This window comes from Ochlerotatus camptorhynchus, unplaced genomic scaffold, assembly GCF_037179485.1.
Source record: "Ochlerotatus camptorhynchus isolate MF236.1 unplaced genomic scaffold, CSIRO-AGI_Acam_v1.1 ptg000007l, whole genome shotgun sequence".
Lineage (NCBI taxonomy): Eukaryota > Metazoa > Arthropoda > Insecta > Diptera > Culicidae > Ochlerotatus > Ochlerotatus camptorhynchus.
In genome coordinates, this window is record NW_027040499.1 from 3,477,446 (window position 1) to 3,497,983 (window position 20,538).

At 38.4% G+C, this 20,538-nt stretch overlaps 1 protein-coding gene across 1 annotated transcript in view; it reads right to left on the reverse strand.

The window, feature by feature from the left end:
- Nucleotides 1–340: 340 nt before the first annotated feature.
- The window catches only part of LOC135697703 (zinc finger TRAF-type-containing protein 1 homolog), a 44,205-nt gene continuing 24,007 nt past the window's right edge, over nucleotides 341–20,538 (reverse strand). Inside the window, exons 2-6 of the mRNA XM_065217491.1 lie at nucleotides 11,204–11,262; nucleotides 10,692–11,083; nucleotides 10,430–10,590; nucleotides 10,163–10,365; nucleotides 341–550 (exon numbers count right to left, since the gene is read on the reverse strand). Coding sequence (XP_065073563.1) covers nucleotides 523–550; nucleotides 10,163–10,365; nucleotides 10,430–10,590; nucleotides 10,692–11,083; nucleotides 11,204–11,262 — 843 coding nt within the window. The 3' untranslated portion in view covers nucleotides 341–522. The remainder of the gene's footprint in view (nucleotides 551–10,162; nucleotides 10,366–10,429; nucleotides 10,591–10,691; nucleotides 11,084–11,203; nucleotides 11,263–20,538) is intronic.

The window sequence follows — 20,538 nt, forward strand, 5'->3', positions numbered from 1 at the left end:
CCCCTTCCTATTGTTTTACTCAAGTTTGGTAGTTTCTGCTGGCGTCAACCCAGGATAAACATTCCAATTAACTATTTTTTTTATTCTAAAACAAATGAGATACGGGAGATGTATTTCTGTGTAAGTGGTATTAGCAGTAAGTGGTTAATGTTGATCGGTTTGCTTACATATTATCCATTATGTTACTGATTAAAAGATCTGGTGAGCAATATTTCATGTTCCAAATGCTGGATTCCACCGAAAATGAAATGTTGTGCGACAATTTTAACACGAGGAAAATGAGTTTAAAAAAAATACACGTTAAATTTCAGAACAGTACATAAATTTTAAAACAGTAATTTGGTTTTTAGATCATGGGGGTGGGAAATACGATGATGAAAAAAATCAGATGATACCCAACTCATTTTCTTCCTCTGCTGCACGTTCGCTAGTGAAATAACTCATAACACTAATTATATAGTAGCAATGTTGATGCAACACATATGTTACCATCACGACTGATAATTTCTCGTGCCGGGGGAATTACTTCGACGCCAAAAACATGATCAATCTGCAATGAGAAAAATGGGAGCAATATTACATTTTATCTTAGTGTCATAAGATTATTGTTTAAATAATAATTTAGTCAAATTTTTCTCTTCTCTTATCAAAAACTATATATGTAGATCCACCTTCGTCTCGTAGATCCAGAAATATTATAGAGTATTTCAGCCTTTTGTATCCCGCTGATTGATGTGTGTTGTTGTTTACATATTGCTCGACAAGTATGTGTGTCAAAATTCCAAATCAGCAAAATGCAAGACATTTGCCCGGAAAGCACAAACAGATCTAGCACAAATGGTGGACTATTCTCAACCTTCTCCTCAGGAAACTGGCGAAAACGGAGGAAGTAATTATCGAAAAGCATCCGGAAGCATGACGAGGTAGATACGCACACGGAAATCTGGCCGAATAACGAGACCTGAAAACCGAAAGATTGACCGAAAGATCATCCAAGCTGTCGCCAATAATAAAAATTACTCTTTTGGAGATTTGATTGACATCGACGAAGGATTTCCAACGTTCCAACGTAAGAAAAAATCCACACAAAATATCAAAACAAAGCCTACAAAACCGGGAAATAGGGGAAATGGCTCTAATGTTGGCCTATGGATCTAATATTGGGCCCATCGCTAAAAATCTACTATTTATCAATTTTATCTAGATGAACGCCTCATTGGGACGGTACTAATGGCAGGGCTGGTAGTGGGTAAAGGGTGTCCACGATGAAATTGCCACACACAAAATTGATTCGCAAAATTCGAGTTTTCATCCGATTGCCATCAAATTTTCAGGGATTGAGAAATAACTATTAAACTTCATTTTACCATTTTACTCGTATTTTATTTACAGTCCATACGCAAATGCCCGCACCTTGGCCTTAACCCCGGCCATAAGATTCTGCACAACCTGTGAATCAACCGTTTTTTGCATGTAAACCCATACTTTCTTCAGTTCCTCGACTGTCTTCACTACCTTAGGTCGTTTAAGAAAGTGCTGCTTCATAATCGCCCAGTACTTCTCGATGGGGCGGAGCTCCGGAGTGTTGGGAGGGTTGAACATTTTCGGCACGAAATTGACCTTATTGTCCGCATACCACTTCAGCACGTCCTTGGAGTAGTGGCATGAGGCCAAATCCGGCCAGAAGACGTTGTGGGCCTTCAGGAGAGGAAGCAGCCGCTTCTGGAGGCACTCTTTTATGTACACCTGTCCGTTCATCGTGTCCTGGGTCACGAAAGGTGCACTCCGCTTCCCGCACGTGCAGATGGCTTGCCAAACCAGGAATTTCTTCGCAAATTTGGACATCTTCTGAGTGCGGACATGCTCCGGAACGCTGAACTTATCCTTGGCCGTGAAAAACAGGTTGCCGGGGATCTGTTTGAAGTCGTCCTTCACATATGTTTCGTCGTCCATGATGCAGCATTCAACTTTCGTCAGCATGTTGAGGTACAACTTCCTGGCACGGGTTTTGGCGGACTTGTTCTGCTTCTCGTCGCGATTAGGGGCCTTTTGTACCTTGAACGTTCGAAGCCCAGCCTTAGTTTTGGCCTTCTGGACAAAAATTCGGCTTAGGTGCAGCTTCTTAGCCACATCCCTAACGGAGGCGTTCGGATTTCGGTTGAAGGCCCCAACTACGCGGTTGTGATTTTTGGTGTTGTACGGAATACTTTTTCCTTCACTTCTGGGCTTCCGATCGGTGGTCAACCGTTCTTCGAACCGCTTAATCACTCGCGACACCGTGGAATTCGCGATTCCCAACGTTTTAGCGATGGAACGATGCGAGAGATCCTTGTTCTCGTGATAAATGCGCAAGATTTTATCACGCACGAGCTGTTCTTTTGACTCCATTTCCGCGAGTTTTGATCACAAGACTTTAAAACTTGCAGGATGTAAATAATGCACTATGAACTAAATCCACCCAAATTTTCATTAAATTCTACCCAACGGTTAAAAAGTTAGAGCAATTTCATAGTGTGGCAATTTCATCGTGGACACCCTTTATGAGATGTAATACCAATAGTGACATTTATTGATCGGAAAGATATGGTCGTCTTTTTACTTTGCTCCATTCCTCCCAAGAATAGAATCTTCTGTAACACCTCAAACATAGAAAAAGAATCATAACTCTGGGATCTAGACAACTTTTCTAGATCGCAGTTTAAGGTAAAATTTCATTATAATGGCACAAGGAAAATTTTCCCAGCTGGAATGATCATGGACATAAAACAAAATTGAATGCGCTTAGGACTTAAAATCTCGATCGTGAAAAATTAGAGATTTAGGAATACATTTTAGAGTTTTTTTTTTATTTTTTTTTCTAAGACCCTGACCTGGAATTTTTGTTTTTGTATTACTGGAATATTAGTATGGAAAAAAAAATACAATACAATTTAATGGACTTAAAAAGGAACTGAAGAATCTGTGACATGATTTTTTTTCTCGATGTATGGACAAATACTAAAGCTACCGGGGGTCAAAGAATTTTGAAATGTATGGCTTTTTAACAAATGTCGAGAGCTTGAAAATTTTCCTAGACCATTTTTTGACATTATACATTGAACCAATGGTAAAGGTAATTTTTACCTGAAAATTCAGGTAACCTCTTCAAAATAGGAACTCAATAAGGTTCACGTGCCGCACATAAAATGCAATGACATGGTAATGAATTCCATTGGATTCAATCATGTCATGCTGGTAAAGGTTAAGTGAAAATCAAGTAAGTTTTTCGTGATTTAATGACAATTTCTTGTCGTATTCGTAATTCAAAAATGGCGATAGAAGCAGGTGCTCTTTCGTCGTTGTTGAACGAGTTGGAATTACCAGGCTTCTTCATGTTTTCAAGCGTATGTTCTATAATTTTTACAAATTAATACTCATTTATAAATTAAAAATGAAATTGCAGAATACGGGAATGGATTGTTCGAGGTGCTAACAATCAACAATTGACGAACTATAAGGGTGCTACTATACAGTTAATGTACTTCAACTTCGAGATCATCAGTGCCAATTATTAAATAATGTAAATTAGTGTTTTTTTCCTAGAATGCAATCATTTGATTACTCAAATAAATCGAAATATATATCTATAGTCTATCACTAATTCACTTTATCATTACTACAAAATCCAGTACCATTTACTTGCTAATTTTCGTAGCTTTTAATTTATGCCAATTTGAAGATCATCGAAAAGTCCGATAAAATTTACGTGAAAATCAAATGTTTTCTCTCCCCCAAACTACGTATTATTCACCTGAAAAGTGTGATGGAAAATATCTACGTACTTTTCAGGTGAATTTTAAGTAACTTTTTTTTGCAGTGTAGGCTTGGACAACTTTCAAGGTCTCAATGTAAAATAGGCAGAATATTGGGTCTAGAACTTTTTTCCAAATCTCTGAAAATTTATGATAGGTCTATGGTTGGGTTCTTTAAGGGTATTGAGGTAAATGCATATTCGTAATCTGCATTAAAAATGGAACCCAAACCCAAAATTTCATCAATTTTGGTACACTGGAACTATTTTAAATAAGTACGATTACATTTGCAAAAATCACCTTATTACCGCCCCTCGGTGTCACTTTGTGTATGGCAGCGAGCTGTCAGTTTGTCAGTTTAGTGTCAAACAGTGAAGTTATTATTTTGCTTTAGATCTTGATTTAAAAATCGAGATGAAAGTGTGTGGGTTCGAAAAAAATATCGCTGTGCTCAGAAAACGAAGCTCTTTCAGATGATATAGGGGAAATGACGGCTTCGGCATGCCAGACTATTTTCGGCAACCCAAATTGAAACACTATTTTCACTGGATTTTCTTACGAAAACACTTCGCTGAATGCATGCAAACGATTCTTTATGCTTTCAGCTTCAATTTGACTATACTTTTACCACTGAGAAAAAGCAATCTAGCAAGGTTTTCTTGAAATGAAACACACGCACTACAAATTGTAGCTGATTGCGAGTTGCCGATAATAGAACAGCAGATTTAGATGCAGCTCAAATGGAACGGTTGCCGAAGAAAAACTGGTTGCCGACAATACTCGCTCTCACTAGAGAAGATTGGATCTTTGTAAAAGCGTTTCAAAACAGTTTTTGACAATTCTTTCGACTGAAATTGTTAGAGCAGCTGGCAGCAAAAGATTGTAAACAAACCAATACTGCATATGTGTGCGTTCCTTAGAGAAAAAGGCTATAGAAAGAAGGTCGCTGCTTAGGTTGCCGAGAATACGTAAATTCCCCTATAAAAACCGATATATTTTTCAAAATTCTAGAACCCAATTCCAAGATAAAAAAAAAATCAAAATATTAGATTCCGTCAACAGTTAACGTTTCCATATATTCGCAACTCTTCTTGTCAGACTTTACTCTGAGCTGTTAAAGTCAAATTCTTTACTCTCAACATTGGTCGTAAAAAAGTGACTTTAGTGACTAAATTTTAAGGAATACTGTCTTTAGTGACTTTTTGATGAAAATAGTGACTTTTTAGTGACTGCCTTGAAAATAGTGAACAAGTCACTAAAAAGTGGGTGAACTCAACAACACCCGGCTCCCCACTGTTGTTTTGATTTGTATTGAGGTATTCAACAAATGTACCATCGCTAAAACTCTGCTATTTATCAATTTTATCTAGATGAACGCGTCATTGGGACGGTACCTTATGGATATTTTTGGTCGCTATTGAAAATTTAGTCGATTGCTGGATTTATGTATGGGCCCAGATTAGGGGCATATAGGCCGACATCACATCAATTTCCCCTATATAAAAAAAAATTCAAAATGGCATAGTTGAAGATGGTAAGTTTCAAATAACAGTGGTCATTTTATACGATCGATGAGGATATGAAAGTACAGTCAAGATTCCTATAGTACGGTTTCCAGTGGATTCCTATAGTACGGTCGATCCGGCATTAACGAATACACGTAGCATATGGGATTAGAGCTAATCTTCCTGATGTCTTTGGAGAAGTTGTTAAGCAGATAGTTGGTCACCTTTTGGGAATAGTCAGTTCCTGGTGAGTCACAAGGTTGGTCCTGTGGAAGATCCGGAACATCCGCGAAGATTTTATGAAACTGATCCTAAAGCTCAGCGGTTTTTTTTTCTAAACCACTCAAAGACGTCTTATCAGAATGAATTTGGAGTTGTGGCTAGAATATGGACTATGGAGAATACGGGATGGCCCACCGGAAGATCCGGAACATCCATAAAAGTGGTCAATTCATGAAACCGATCCTAGAATTCCGCGGTTTTGTCGAAACCACTCATAGGCGTCTTGTCAGAATGAATTCAGAGTTGTGACCAGAAAATGGACCCTGGGGGCTACACAGTTCGAAAAAGTAGTGTAAATTTCTGTTCAATGTGATGCACATAAATGGAGTGTCATATATCATATAAATTTACGTTATAAATCGTGTAAAGTTCAGAGACATTTCATGAACTGTTGCACATATTGTATAAAAAACCCATCTTTGTAAACAACATTGTATACAAGTTACTCGTTTGCGTTTAATGAAACACAAGTTTACGTGTATGAATGTAAAATTCAGAATTTTTTGCTGTGTATGCGATGGTCCTCCGGAAGAGCCGGAACATTCGTAAAACTGGTCAATTCACGAAACAGATTCTAGAGCCCCGCGGTTTTTTTTTCGAAACCACTCATACATGTTTTATCACAATGCATTAAGATTTGTGACCAGAAAATGGACGCTAGGGACAACTGGAAGGTTCACTAAAAGATCCGGAACATCCGTAAAAGTTGCCAATTCATGAAACCGATTCTAAAATTCCACTGTTTTGTCGATACCACGCATAAGCGTATTATCAGAATGAATTCAGAGTTTTGACTGGAATATGGACTCTCGGGACTACGAGATGGTTCACTAAAAGATCCAGAACATCCGCAAAACTGGGCCATTATTGAAATTGATCCTAGAGCTCCATGTTTTTTTTTCGAAACCACTCATAGAGGTCTGATCAATATGAATTAGGAGTTGTGACGAGAAAATTGATGCTGTGGATCACGGGATGGTTCACAAAAAGGTCCGGAAGATCCGAAACCAACACGGAGCTCTAAGATAAGTTTAATTGATTTGCCACATTACGGATGTTCCGGCTCTTCCGATGGACCAGACTTGTTGATTTTCGGATGCAAAATTGGTCCACCATACCGTGGTCCCCAGGTTTCAGATTTCGGTCACAACTCCGAATTCATTATGATAAGACGTTTATGAGTGGTTTCGAAAAAAAAAAACACTGAGCGATAGGATCAGTTTCGTGAATTGACCACTTCTACGGATGTTTCGGATTTTCCAGAGGACCATTACGTGATCCCCAGGGTAATATTTCAGTCACAACTCCGAATTTATTCTAATAAGAGCTCTAGGATAAGTTCCATGAAATGACCACTTTTACGGATGATCCGGGTCTTCCTGGAGACCAAACTTGTGACTTTCCGGATGCAAAGTTTTCACAAAAGGTGGTCATGTATCTTGTTAATAACTTTTCAGAAGACACCAGGAAGTTATATCTTCAAATTACCCTACAATAAGATTTTGTCCCCAATTAGCTTTAATTCCATATGGTACGTGTATTCGTTAATACCGGTTCCTATAGTATGGTTAATAGGGACCGCACTTTTACGGATGTTCCGGATCTTCCGGTCGACCATCCCGTGATCTCCAGTGTCCATATTCCAGTCTCAACTCCGAATTCATTCTAGGAGTGATTTCGAAAAATCTGCTGAGCTCTAGGCTCAGATTCATGAATTGACCACTTTTACGGATGTTCCGGATCTTCCGGGTGACCGTCCCGTGGTCCTCTGGGTCCATATTCAGGTCACAACTTCAAATTATCATAAGACATCTATGAGCATCAAATTCTGATAAGTCGTCTATGAGCGGTTTCGAAAAAACCGCGGAGCTCTAGGATTAGTTTCATGAATTGACCACTTTTACGGATTTTCCGGGTCCTCCTGGAGGATCAGACTCGTGACTTTCCAGATGCTAAATGTTCCCAAAAGGTGGCAAATTTTCTGTTTAATAACTGTTCAGAAGACATCATGAAGTTATCTCTTCAAATTACCCTACAATAAGCGTTTGTTCCCAATTAGCTCTACGTGTATTCGTTAATACCGGTTTCTATAGTGCGGTCCCTATTAACCGTACTATAGGAATCTTGACTGTATTTCATTTATCGAAATGACCGTCTTGATGGAGCCGGAGGTGACGTTGCCATCATTGTTCATAGACGTATCAAACATCAAATTCCTTCTTCATTTGAAACCAAAGTTTTTAAAACTTTTGGAGTTTCTGTAGAAACAAAATTTGGACAACTTACGTTTATAGCTGCCTATTTGCCATTCCAATGAGTAGGCCAGCAAAAGAAGTTTCTCAAGAGTGACCTTCAGAAACTTACCCATCATAGGTCTAAATTCTTCATTAGGTATTCGTGATTTTAATGCAAAACACCGCTCATGGAATAATGCTCAAAGCAATTCCAATGGTAATATTCTGTTTGATGATTGCTCTGCAGGTTATTACACTATTCAATATCCAAACAGCCCAACATGCTTTTCTTCTGCAAGAAATCCCTCCACTATTGATTTGGTCTTAACTGATTCATGTCAACTCTGTAGCCAATTGGTTACCCATGCTGACTTCGGTTCTCAGGATAGCATTCTTATGCCTATATTGTATAATATTTTCACTTCCGACCACCCTGATTTGCCTCAGGGTTACCACAGATCTTTGTTCGCCGATGACACAGGCATTTCCGCTAAAGGAAGAAGTCTTCGTGTTATTTGCAGCAGACTGCAGAAAAGTTTAGATAACAAAAATGGAATATTTCTCCCAACTCAACTTACAATATTTTCACATAAACCTAGAGCTTATTTTTTTAAACCTAGTAGTAGCATAGAGGTAACTCTAAGACCAGAAGGTCCCTAAGAAACATGCTCAACTTTTTGGCTCAGCTCTGGTACTATCTTCGGTCCCAAGCTAATCGATGCACCCCTCGAAACATGGGAAAATCCACGAACCTCTCATTTTATCTGTCAAACTTTTATAGCGAATCAAAACAAACATAGTGTAGTACTAGAAATTCGACTAGAATGGGGTACGTTAATCGATTTGCGTGGGACCAATAGGCTAGTCAAGTAGTGAGTCAATAAAAAATCGTTAGTTTCCATCGGTTGGTAGTAGTCACATAGTCACTATGAACGAAGATCCAATTTGAATTGGATTAGTACTTGACCAAAAATCAACTTTTAAAGATCAAATTGAGGGCATTCAAGCCAAATGTAAAAAGAAATATATAAAATGTTTGTATCCTCTTATAAACAGAAAATCCAAACTTTGCCTGAAGAATAAATTTCTAATATTTAAACAATTGTTTAGGCCGGCCATGCTTTATGCTGTGACAATATGGTCTAGTTGTTGCACTACCAGGAAAAAAGCACTCCAAAGGATTCAGAACAAAGTTCTGAAGATGATTTTGAAGCTTGGCTGCCTGGTACAGTACAGTACCGATGAGGTACATAGAATATCGAATGTTGAGACTTTAGAACAAATCTAGACTAATATTTGAAAGGGACGGAAGAGCCTAAATGTAAACAAACCATATTTTGGCACATATAGAGAGAACAGTTCACAAACTACTCGATAAACACGAAGCAGTAGAAGAAAATATCACTTCAAATCATCAAAAACGTTTCTTCTTACATGGCGTATTTCCAACTTTCAACTCGATGATGCAACTGGTTGTTACGCCTTGCACCAGCGCAACGAATTATATTGTTTTAATATGCCAAACGTATTGATTCTGTAGTAGCTAGTCACGCCCGATTAATTTTAAACGCATCTGATTGATATCTCACAAAGTTTGCGAACGAAGAACGAATGCGGAACAACAAACAAAAAATCCCGAGGGTGTACTTCCACGGCGTATCACCAGTGTTGGCAGTTCAAAGTATGGAAGATCCGGGGGGTAACAACATGTAAGAAATTATCAGGGCGTATGATGTTTTCTTCTCAATTTAACGACAAAGAAAACTTTTTTTTTAGTTTTTAGTGATGCATGATGATAGATTACACTATTAACTATATGTCAAGCTTATACAATCATCCAGAAAATGGAAAGTCGTGAAATAGGATTAATTTTTAGATCATCAAAATTCGGAAGCGATTTTCTCGATATGGTAATTTTGGAGTTCCGCCCTTTTCAAATGTTAGTCTAGAAATGTCCAACAAAATAATTAATAATTACAGGTAAAAATCGTTGCAATCTTCAATCTTATACTGACATGCAGGTTTAGAAAACCTGTTTGAAATACTGAATTGCCAAGGCAGGAAAAATGTAAACACTCTTAGATAGGGGAAATGCCCCTAATTTGGGCCAATAAATAAATCCAGCAATCGACTAAATTTTCAATAGCGACCAAAAATAGCCATTAGTACCGTCCCAATGACGCGTTCATCTAGATAAAATTGATAAATAGCAGAGTTTTAGCGATGGGCCAAATCTTAGATCCATAGGCCAACATATGGTACATTTGTTGAATACCTCAATACAAATCAAAACAACAGTGGGGAGCCGGGTGTTGTTGAGTTCACCCAGTCCAATGTGCATTCACCATACCTGAAATTGATCCACTTCGCCGCCAGCAATCGGTTGCACTCGGCCGTATCCGGCAGTGGCATCAGTTTGAACGGGCTTTCCGTTTCGGTTTCGGTAAAGTCATGCTTGTAGATCTGGGTGTTCGCCTTGATATCAGAGAATGGTCCCCGCAGCACGAAGAAGTGCATCGTCAACGGGCTGGTGGTTTTCGACTTCAGAACCAACTAAAAATAATTGAAACACGTTCATTTCATTGGCAACCCTCCGGAAGAACATTCTGATGCTAACCTGATAGGTGATGTCCCGTTCGCACGACTGGTGCGGATCACGCTGGCTCTTGTTGATGATAGACTTCACTACCCACTGGTGGTTGAACGCGGAGAAACGCGACGTTTCATAGTACAGACAATGGACGTATTCATCGGTCCGGTATGGCTTCATCTGGAGGTCTGCAACGACAAGTCCAATACGAAACACCAAGAAACCAAAATCACAGAAAAAAAATTGTTAGTTCAAATCATAAGTTCACAACCAGCGAACAAAACGCTACCATTGAAGATAATTTTCTCGTAACTCAAGAGATCAATCAACGTAAGGAACAGCTTCTTCTCTTCGGCCGCACGGACATCGTGAGACTGCAGGGCAACCATAACCTCGGCTCCCGACTTCTTCGGGTGGGTACAGTTGGTTTCGTGCGAGGGGGCCTCGTGCATCGGTCCACGCCATTGACATCCGATACGGGCAAACTTGCACGCCGTCGGTCGCTCTTCGCACTCATTGTTCTCATGGTACTCAACCGACTTGTTTGGGAACTCATTGCCACAGTACTGACACTCACTGGGCAGCTCGGAGACGGCCTTCTCGACGGCCAGGTTCCGGGATGGGGTGTTCTTGCTGATGTCGGTGCGACAGTTCGGGCAAGTCGCGTTCTGATCACGAAGTCTATTTCAATGTTTTGAGAGGGAAAAGAAGAAAACGGCGATAATCAAAGACAATCGATTTGGCGGTAGAGGTAGGCCAGAGGTCATCCATCTTACGGAGATCGTTGGTGCGGATACTTACCTGCCATCCGCCAGCAAATGGGTCAGGCATCCGGCACACATCAGATGGCCCATGATGCACTAGTGGGGAGCATTATTGGGTTGGAACAAGCGAGAAGAAGAGAAAGAAACAAAATTGGTTAATAACGTTTTGGGCAGTTTTCAGTACGGCTGGTTCACAGTTTCCCTTTTGGTACGGTTCTCTATAAATACAATATTGAAAGCAATTCCGAAAAATGTAAAATACGTGTACAAATATTTCTATCGAAAAGGGCAAATTGAAACATTTTGCTCAAAAACAACGAACAATATTACAAAGATTGTGAGCTCGGGAAAAAACTTACTAAAATAACCCAACCTGTAGGGGAAAGAAAAAGAAAGAAAAAGGAAAAATAGCTTTGATTAAAACACGTCAGATTCAGCTGGGTAGTTCGATCTTTCTTTTTTTTCTTTTCTTCCACGAATCACAACCCGTTGTGATATATGAGATTTTTTTTTTGTTTTGCCCGGCATTCGGAGAGGTCAATTTCATTGGGAGGACATGCACTAAATCGAAGCGGACAAGTAACCCGTCTATCTTAACCACTAATAGGTACGTAAATGAAAAGATAACAGGTTTAAATTTTCCTCCAACGTTTATTTTACCATTTTTTTTTTTCGTTGTACAGAACATGTTTGTCGATTTTCTTCTGTTTTATGTTATTTTTTTTTCTCGTTTTCTTGTTTGTTCGATGGTAATACTACTATGAGATTAATGTCTTGTGGTACACAGTGCTTAACAATGGTAAATATGAAACCTTATAAAACGATTATTTGTTGTGAATGCTACGAAACTTTAGGAAACTATATCTTCTCTAGAGGTTAGATAATGATCTTACATTATTTATGCTTATTCAAACATTTTCAAATGATTTTCAGCTTTCTTTTATTTGCAATAACACTAGGCATAATTTATTCCAATTTGACCGTACGCTAATCAGTTGAAAATATTTTACATTCTTAGTTGCGTCGTCGTCAGCCTGGCACAATATGATCATTTCTAACTCTTTTCTTAGCTTCTAAATGAAACAAATCGACGCTGGCTTTCCTGTTCACTGGATTTGCAGTCTGCTGATTCTACCATCAAAGGCCTACACGATGGTGAGTGGCAGATTGGAATGCCAGTGTGTCAATTAAAGCCAGCGTAGGAGCACTCTTCCTTGCATCCCGAGTCAAACACTCACGCTTCTCGTCCGATGGCGCACATTCAAAAAACAGGTCACACGTTATCATACAACTTCACAGCACGCACAAACATCTCCACTTAATTTATACGCAAATTTTTACGTTAACGAGTTTGATTAATAAAAACCCGCCGGAACTCTGGCGCAGACACTTAAATTATAGAACTCATTATCTCGGTACTTTGTCCCGCTTAAAGACGATGCTTTGCACTTCTCATACATTTCATTAAATTTTTTTGCGAAACCACGCAAGTCAATCAATTGTATTTTTTTTTTTGGAAACGAGCAAAAACTCTCTAATTATTCAGTTTTCTAAATAATGCTGAAGACTTGGAAAATAGAACTTTTTTGTGTTTTCTCAAACGAAAGATTCATTTATAGAAACAGGATGAAACCATTCGCTTCAATACTAAACAGTTTGAATTAGTTTATGATTCAGGCATAGCTGCGCGTTAATCTACAAACTACGCAGACTGAGAGACGCACCTCTCTATGCGTAGATAAGTAACATAAATTTAATTCTTATAGATCATATAGAAACTTTCCATATAGTTATGTTATGAGCAGCTCAGACTGTTTAATTGAACAAGAACCACAGACAAGCAAACGTACACTCAAAAGTATTACAAAACCAATATTGATTAATTTTTATGCATTTTATTATTAATCAAAATTTATACCTTGGTCCGATTAATATTTTCTTCAAAACTTTACTAAGTCCGATTATCGGAGTTAAATTCGATCAGTGTACACTAAAATGATCTTAAATGACAATGTCAAACACGATGGCACTCGTAGTCGTTTTTCAGTTCACCTTGAAGGTGGTAACGTTCTCGAATGGTTCTGCAAACATCGTCCGCTCATTGATGGAAAGAAGCATATAAGCCTGCCGGAAATGGAATCGAAGCCTGTATCGATTAGCCAATAAACTGCTGACGGATTTGATGCACAGTAATTTCTTCTATCTGTTCGACTCAACGGTCACAGCGTTGAAAATGACGACCATTCCGGGTGGACCCAAGTTTTAGCCACTTATCAAAGATCAAAACGTTGGGTAATGATAAACCTGGGTTTCGATAATGATAATTTTAGGGTACTGCTTTTGCTTTAATTACAAATTTAATTTTTATTTGAAAACAATAATATTAAGCATTAAACGAAAAAGAAGCAGAACATACATTCCCTTGAATAAACCATTGCAAGCATATTTCGATTTTATACTATGGCAGACATAAATCATTTTTATACTAAGTCTGTATTCTCTCCCTTTATACCGACCTTTGCGTCGGCACGGAGAGTTGCGATTTAGCGTAACTTTTATACTATTTAGCTTTCAATATTTTTTGAGTGTAGCACTCCGCATATACACGCTAACTTCTGCTTACTCACCAGGTGAGTCGATCGTACTCACTTTCGTCCGATGTATCGAGTTGTCAAAAATTGAGTAAACGAGAAATGTCAAACTGAGTAAAAGCCACTCAGTCAGCAAAATTCTGGACTTCGAAAAAATGCCAGTCATGTAGGAGGAAACCTCATGGGAAATGTTACTCAAAAACGGCTGAAATGCCTTCAGGTAAGTACGAATTGCTTAGGGAAACGGTGTTGAACCATTTTCTGCTCCAGTAGAATGAATCCGGAGCAGGCAATTTCCATTTCCTTGAATAAAAATCAAAACAAAAACCCTCCCCGCAACTGAAAATACCGCCGAGTGGATTTGACTCAGTCTACGTGAGAACGTCGTTTACTCAAAAGTGACATTTGAGTAGCCATACTTGCCGCTGAGATGAGTACATTCGACTCAATTTTGAGTTGACCAGAATAAGCGTGTAGGTGTGTAAGTGTTTCGATGCATCACCAATGTACACTGATAAATTAAACTATTCCTATTTTGCTTGAAATGTAATCAATTTGACATTAAACTCAGATTAATCATATCGAATGAATAAAAATTAATACTCTCTTGCTAAAATATAAGCATCCGATATTAATCCCAGTTTAATCATGGTTGATTAGATTGATGATGATCTTTTTTGAATAAATTTAAATAATTTTTGATTCTATTTTAATAATTTTTGATTGATTTTTTTATCTTTTTTTATTATCAGTATTGAAATAGAATAAAATTTAATAATGGAAAGATTATTTCGATTTTAATCATGCATGACTACTGCCCCGAAGTAATCATGGCTCGGACTCAATAAGGTGAAGCGGGAATCTGCATACTTTTTAAGCTTTTTTGATTTAATTTATCTTTCAGTGTAGAGTGCGCTAGGCGATTATGAGAGCAAACGTCAACCAAACCGTTTGTTTACATCAAAATTACAATTGTATATCTCAAATTAACGCATATGTTTATGCATATCTTGCAAATTTCCATCGGGAGTGGTCTTATTTTACTATATTACACAGATCTAAACGGATTTACAGCTCAAATAGCCACACATTAAAAACCCGGAAGATCGTAACACCGCTGGGATAGTTTGCACCACCAACGTAGAGTGCGCTCCGCGAGTTCGAGAGGAAACGTCAACCAAACCGTTTGTTTACATCAGAATTTGAAGGTTTCACAACGCAAATTAAAGCATTTTTCATTCAACATCTTGCCAATTCCCTTTCCACGATTTTCTTATTTGCACTCAAACTATGTACACACAAGAAATCCGGAAGATCATAACCACTAAGGCACTATTCTAATTTTCCATTTTTATCAACAAAAATATTCTTGAACACCAGCAGGATCCTTGCAAAACCGATACAGAATTAATTTTTTCAACTATAGATCAAGTTTTGGAGGATCTCTTGAACACGCGTACAAAATTTATGAGTTGGTTCGAGTCTAATCTATTTCGGATAAATTATTTTTATCTAGATAAAAAATTTCTATGGTTTTGACAGATGGGATCGCTGTACATTTGAATTGGCCGTTATGGATTCTCGATCAAGAATTAAGTTTAAGTATCATGTCGGTTTGTCGGTGGATCTCTGATGAATCAATTTATCAGGAAAAGTTAAAAAGTGTTCCGCTTCCTATGTCTCACGGCAGAAATTTCCGCTCACAACACTCTTTTTGACGTTCTCCTATTCATCACCAGAGGTTAAATCGATCGCTTAGTTTCTTTTAAAAATGCGTATGCTTCCGCGGCGAAAATGTCCGCTCTCATCGCCCTTTTGAGGGTTCTCCTATTCACCAACAGAGGGTGAAACGATCGCTTAGATTCTATAGGCTCTTTTCATGCACCATCAATGTAGAGTGCCCTAGCCGATTTTGAGAGTAAATGTCATCCAATTAATTTGTTTACATCACAATGACGATTTTCAAAACTCAAAATAATGCATATTTTATTGCACATCTTGCAAATTTCCATCGGGAGTGGTTTTATTTTCCGATTATCACAGATCTGAACTGATTTAGAGCTGAAATAACCACATATTTAAAAATTCGGAAGATCATAACCGATGGGGTAATTTTATAAATCTTAATTTTTCTCATCAAAAATATATGGAAGCACCAGCCGGATCACTGCAAACCCGATACAAAAAACAAAATATTCCACGTGGATGATGATTTCAAGCACCTGGGGTGGATAAATTAAACAGGAGAGGTGAAAATATTTTCCTCTTCCTATGCTTCACGGTGAAAATTTCCACCCTCATCACTCTTTTGAGGGTTCCACTATTCACCGCCAGAGGCTGGAATAATCGCTTAGTTTCTATAGGCTGTATCTATGCACCACCAACGTAGAGTGCGCTAGGCGATTATGAGAGGAAACGTTACACCGAAAATAGTTTTCATGTAGTTGCCATTGGAAATGCACATGATTTTCATCCATAATCAAATTCAATGGAATTCATCTGAATTTCACATAAAATTTATGCTATCACATTAACTTTATGTGATTTTTCACATGAATTTCATCGGCCTCATAATATTCATGTGATTTTGTGATGGGATTTGCTGCTATGTGATCATAGGAAAGCTATGTGAAATTCACATGGATTTCATCCATTAGATATGTGATAAATTTTTTGAGTGTAACCAAACCGTTTGTTTACATCAAAATTACAATTTTTACATCTCAAATTAACGCATATTGTTATGCGTATCTTAAATATTTCCATCGGGAGGGGTCTTATTTTATTATTTTTCACATATTTGAACGGTTTTACAGGTCAAATAACAATTCCCGGTCCGGTCTAAGAATTTTTCGGGTTGGAAAATTTCTCGACTTCCCTGGGCATAGAAGTATGATTGGACTAGCCACACAATTATACCAATGCAAAAATGGTACAGGCATCGAAAGCTCTCAATTAATAACTGTGGAAGTGCATCTAGAACACTAAGTTGAGAGCACGCAATAAGCTAATATGCGATATGCAATAAAATTGAAATGCGAAGAAAAAGAAGAAGTTGTACCAAAAACCGTGAATTGTTAAATTATATAGATTCATGGATCTGAAATAAACAACTACAATTGAAATATATTGCAAAATTTGTGTTCTACTTAAGTTTTGATGTGTCCGGAATATTGTGGTTACAGACCAAGAGTTCATTGAAGTTTTGGCGTTTTTTTTTTTTAATCATTGTGGCGATGGCTTTCTAAATGACATTTTTCGCTTTGCAATGGTAATGAAATGGACCAGGATCTTGCAACCGTAGTATCATAGAGGTAACTCTAAGACCAGAAGGTCCCGAAGAAACGAGCTCAACTTTTTGGCTCAGCTCTGGTACTATCTTCGGTCCCAAGCTAATCGATGCACCCCTCGAAACATAGGAAAATCCACGAACCCCTCATTTTATCTGTCGAATTTTCATAGCGAATCAAAACAAACATAGTGTAGTACTGGAAATTCGACTAAAATGGGGTACGTTAATCGATTTCCTTGGGACTAGTCAAGTAGTGAGTTAATTTAAAATTGTTAGTTTCGTATTGATTGTTGGTATGTAGTATTGAGCATCCAGCTTCAGTGGGGACATATACTAGAGGACAGGGCTGTCATCTGATCTTTCAATGTGCGCCATGTATTTTCTGAAATAAACAAAGTGAGAATCAAGCAAACACAAAGTTTGCTTGTCTTTCACCCTGCACAAGTTGTAAAGCAGCGGAGAAGAGAAGACAGACACACACCCAGGAATAACGAAAGCTCAATGTGTAGCCATCGCTCCGACGCAAAGAGCGCCACTCAGTGTAGGTTAGCAAATGGGAAACCCAGCAAAAAGACAAAATTCTTCTTCGTTATGCTCTTCTTCATCTCCTATGCATGCAGTCGTAGAAAGAAAGGTCTGCTAGGAATTCAAAGAAGACATTAGTGCTTGTTGTATTATATTCGCTCTCTGCATCGCACGGAGTGTACCGCTTATTGTGTGGATAATAAGTGAGATAAGTGAGAAAAGAGTGTGCGAAGTAAATGGGAGAACCCACACACTCTTTGTCGATTGTTGTGAGATGCATGCACAAAGTTGCTTTGCTAACGCTCTGAGATACTTTCCAGCCCTGCTTGATGATGAGTCCTGCGAGGGTTTCTGTTGCTAGAACAAGAAAATACAAATACAAGACTATACCATCATACCCCCCCCCTAGCTTCATTTATTTTGTTACACCGAAAAATTTGATTGCTTGCTTGCTGCACTGCTCAAACAATTGAGAGAATAAAATTGTTCATCAGATAGCAAAAGAGTTCCTCAGAGTTACTCTTGATTGCTCTGAAATTTCTCACTGTCTTCCCCCTCGATACAGACCTTACATTAATGGCGGAAAGCTCCAACTCGGATTATCTTCTAATACCGTCCCTGTTTGGATTATCTGCAAAATATTCGCTTTAAGTCGCGTCGATTAACTCTGCTGTCGACACCAAAGCAGCCGGACATTTTTGATCGGGATTTAATTCGAGGTTAATACCGGTTGGAGTTTACCACCATAAATGAGCATATGAAAACTGCTGATTTATTTGTATAAAAATGTTCCCAACTAAATAGTTGACGATTTTCTGAAAATTTCGAAATCCTACAAAGATTTTAGCGAGCGACAATCTTACATCTATCAAAGTCTTACAAGGGTGAGTCACTCAAAAAACCCTTGCATAATTTGTGGATAACCCCAACGGCATTTATAATTTTTTTGTTGATGACTTACATTTTCTCATGTTTTTTGCAGGATTGTCAAGGAAAGAGATGCATCCTTATAGCCCCCTCATTTTAAAATGAGACGTACCGGGGCGTTACCGCTTTTCGACAGTTTTTGAAACATAGCTGGATCTGTTGAGAAACTTAACTGTCCATCGATTCACAGAAGGCGAACGGATGAAACTGATTAAGACGTGTGCTGTAGGTGGAGAACATGGGACAGTTATGCGGCCTCCGGCAGTGTACCCAAGTAACCAAAAGAGGCTTAAGCAGCTTTGTTGAAGGTGGTCTATAGGATTCTAAGCAGCGTCATTTTTAAGTCGTTATAAGAACTTGAAAGTTCCGGTACCAAAATTGGGTTGTTAAGCTTCGAAAAATATACAGATTTTTATACATCATCTGATAGAGCTTTTCTGAGCAGAACGATATTTTTATCGAACCCGTAGACATTCATCTCGATTTTTGAATCAAGATTTCAATTTTTGATCGTTGTCACTAAATCTATTCGTTGACAGCTAGCTCCCATACAAAGTCCCACCAAGGGGCGCTAAGATGGTGATTTTTGCTAATGTAATCGTACTTATTTAAAATAGTTCCAGTGTGCCAAAATTGATGAAATTTTGGATTTCGGTTCCATTTTTAATGCAGATAACAAATATGTATTTATCTCAATACCCCTAAACAACCCAATTGAAGAGAATTCTAAGCAGCTTCTGGCGGAACTTGAACGGAACTTTTAGGAAAATAAGTTAAAAAAGGTCTTTGTCCTCTACACCAATTTTATATTTAGTTCCCACTTTTATGAAAGTTAATTCTAAAGCCAGGGATGAACCTGTATTGATTTATTAGCATTAGTAGAAGAAATAGAGCTGTTTGAAGAAACAAACCTAGTCCTTTTGCGTGAGAGCCCCAGCAGTGAACTGTTGACCCGCCTACTGTTGGAGTTTTCAGTGCCAGCTGACTGACTTGAATACGAAACACAACGCCTTGATGAATTTTAAATTGGTGTTTGCCCGCATGGTATTCCAACACATTTGTGGCGCATTGGTTAACGTTCTCAGATCACATACCGAATACACGGGTTCGAATCCAGGAAGTTGCTCTTTAATTTTATTTGTTTAATGTTTGGATATAATATTGATGTACTGCATAAATAAAGCCTGACCACGTTAAATTTCGGACACTTTTCTTTCAGTGTAGTTTTTGAAATATTTCACGAATCGCTAAAACGTTTCACTTATATGACAGCTGAAGCTCTCCACTTTATTTTAAAATGGCGTCGAAACAAGTGAAAGTACGGAAACGCATTTTGTACGAGCGGCAGCAAAATCCACCGTTGTCGGTGCGCGATCTCGCCAAAAAGCTAAAACTGCCGAAGAGTACCATGTTTAGTGTGTGTAAATCGTTTGACCAGCGCTTAGCTGTAGATCGGAAGGTTGGAAGCGGAACAAATCGAAAAGTATGACAAATGAACCAGAAGGTGGTAGCCATTATTAAGAAACATCCAAACTTTTCAGTTCATAATGTGGCTCGTAAAGTTGGAAAATCAAAATCATATGTACAAAACGTGAAGCAGAGGCATGTGCTGAAGGCGTACAACGTGAAAAAGGTGCAGCAAAATTTCACTGCAAAAAGTCGTGCTAAGGAGCTTTTCACTCAGTTTTTGCAAAAAAAATTCTTGTAACATAATGGACGACGAAACATACGTGCTCGAAGACTTTCAACAGCTTCCGGGTTTGACTTTTTACACTGCAATGCAAAGGAATGCCGTTGCCGAGTGTTTCCGGACAAAGAAGCTTTCAAAGTTCCCCAAAAAGTATTTGGTTTAGCAGGCCATATGTAGTTGCGGCCGGAAATCCAAAAGATTCATCTCTACCAGCACTATCAACAAAGATGTGTACGATAATGAATGTTTGCAAATGTGGCTGCTACCATTCATCAGAAGCCACGACACTCCAGCTCTGTTTTGGCCTGATTTGGTCGTCACTATGCAAAATCCGTCCTGGAATGGTA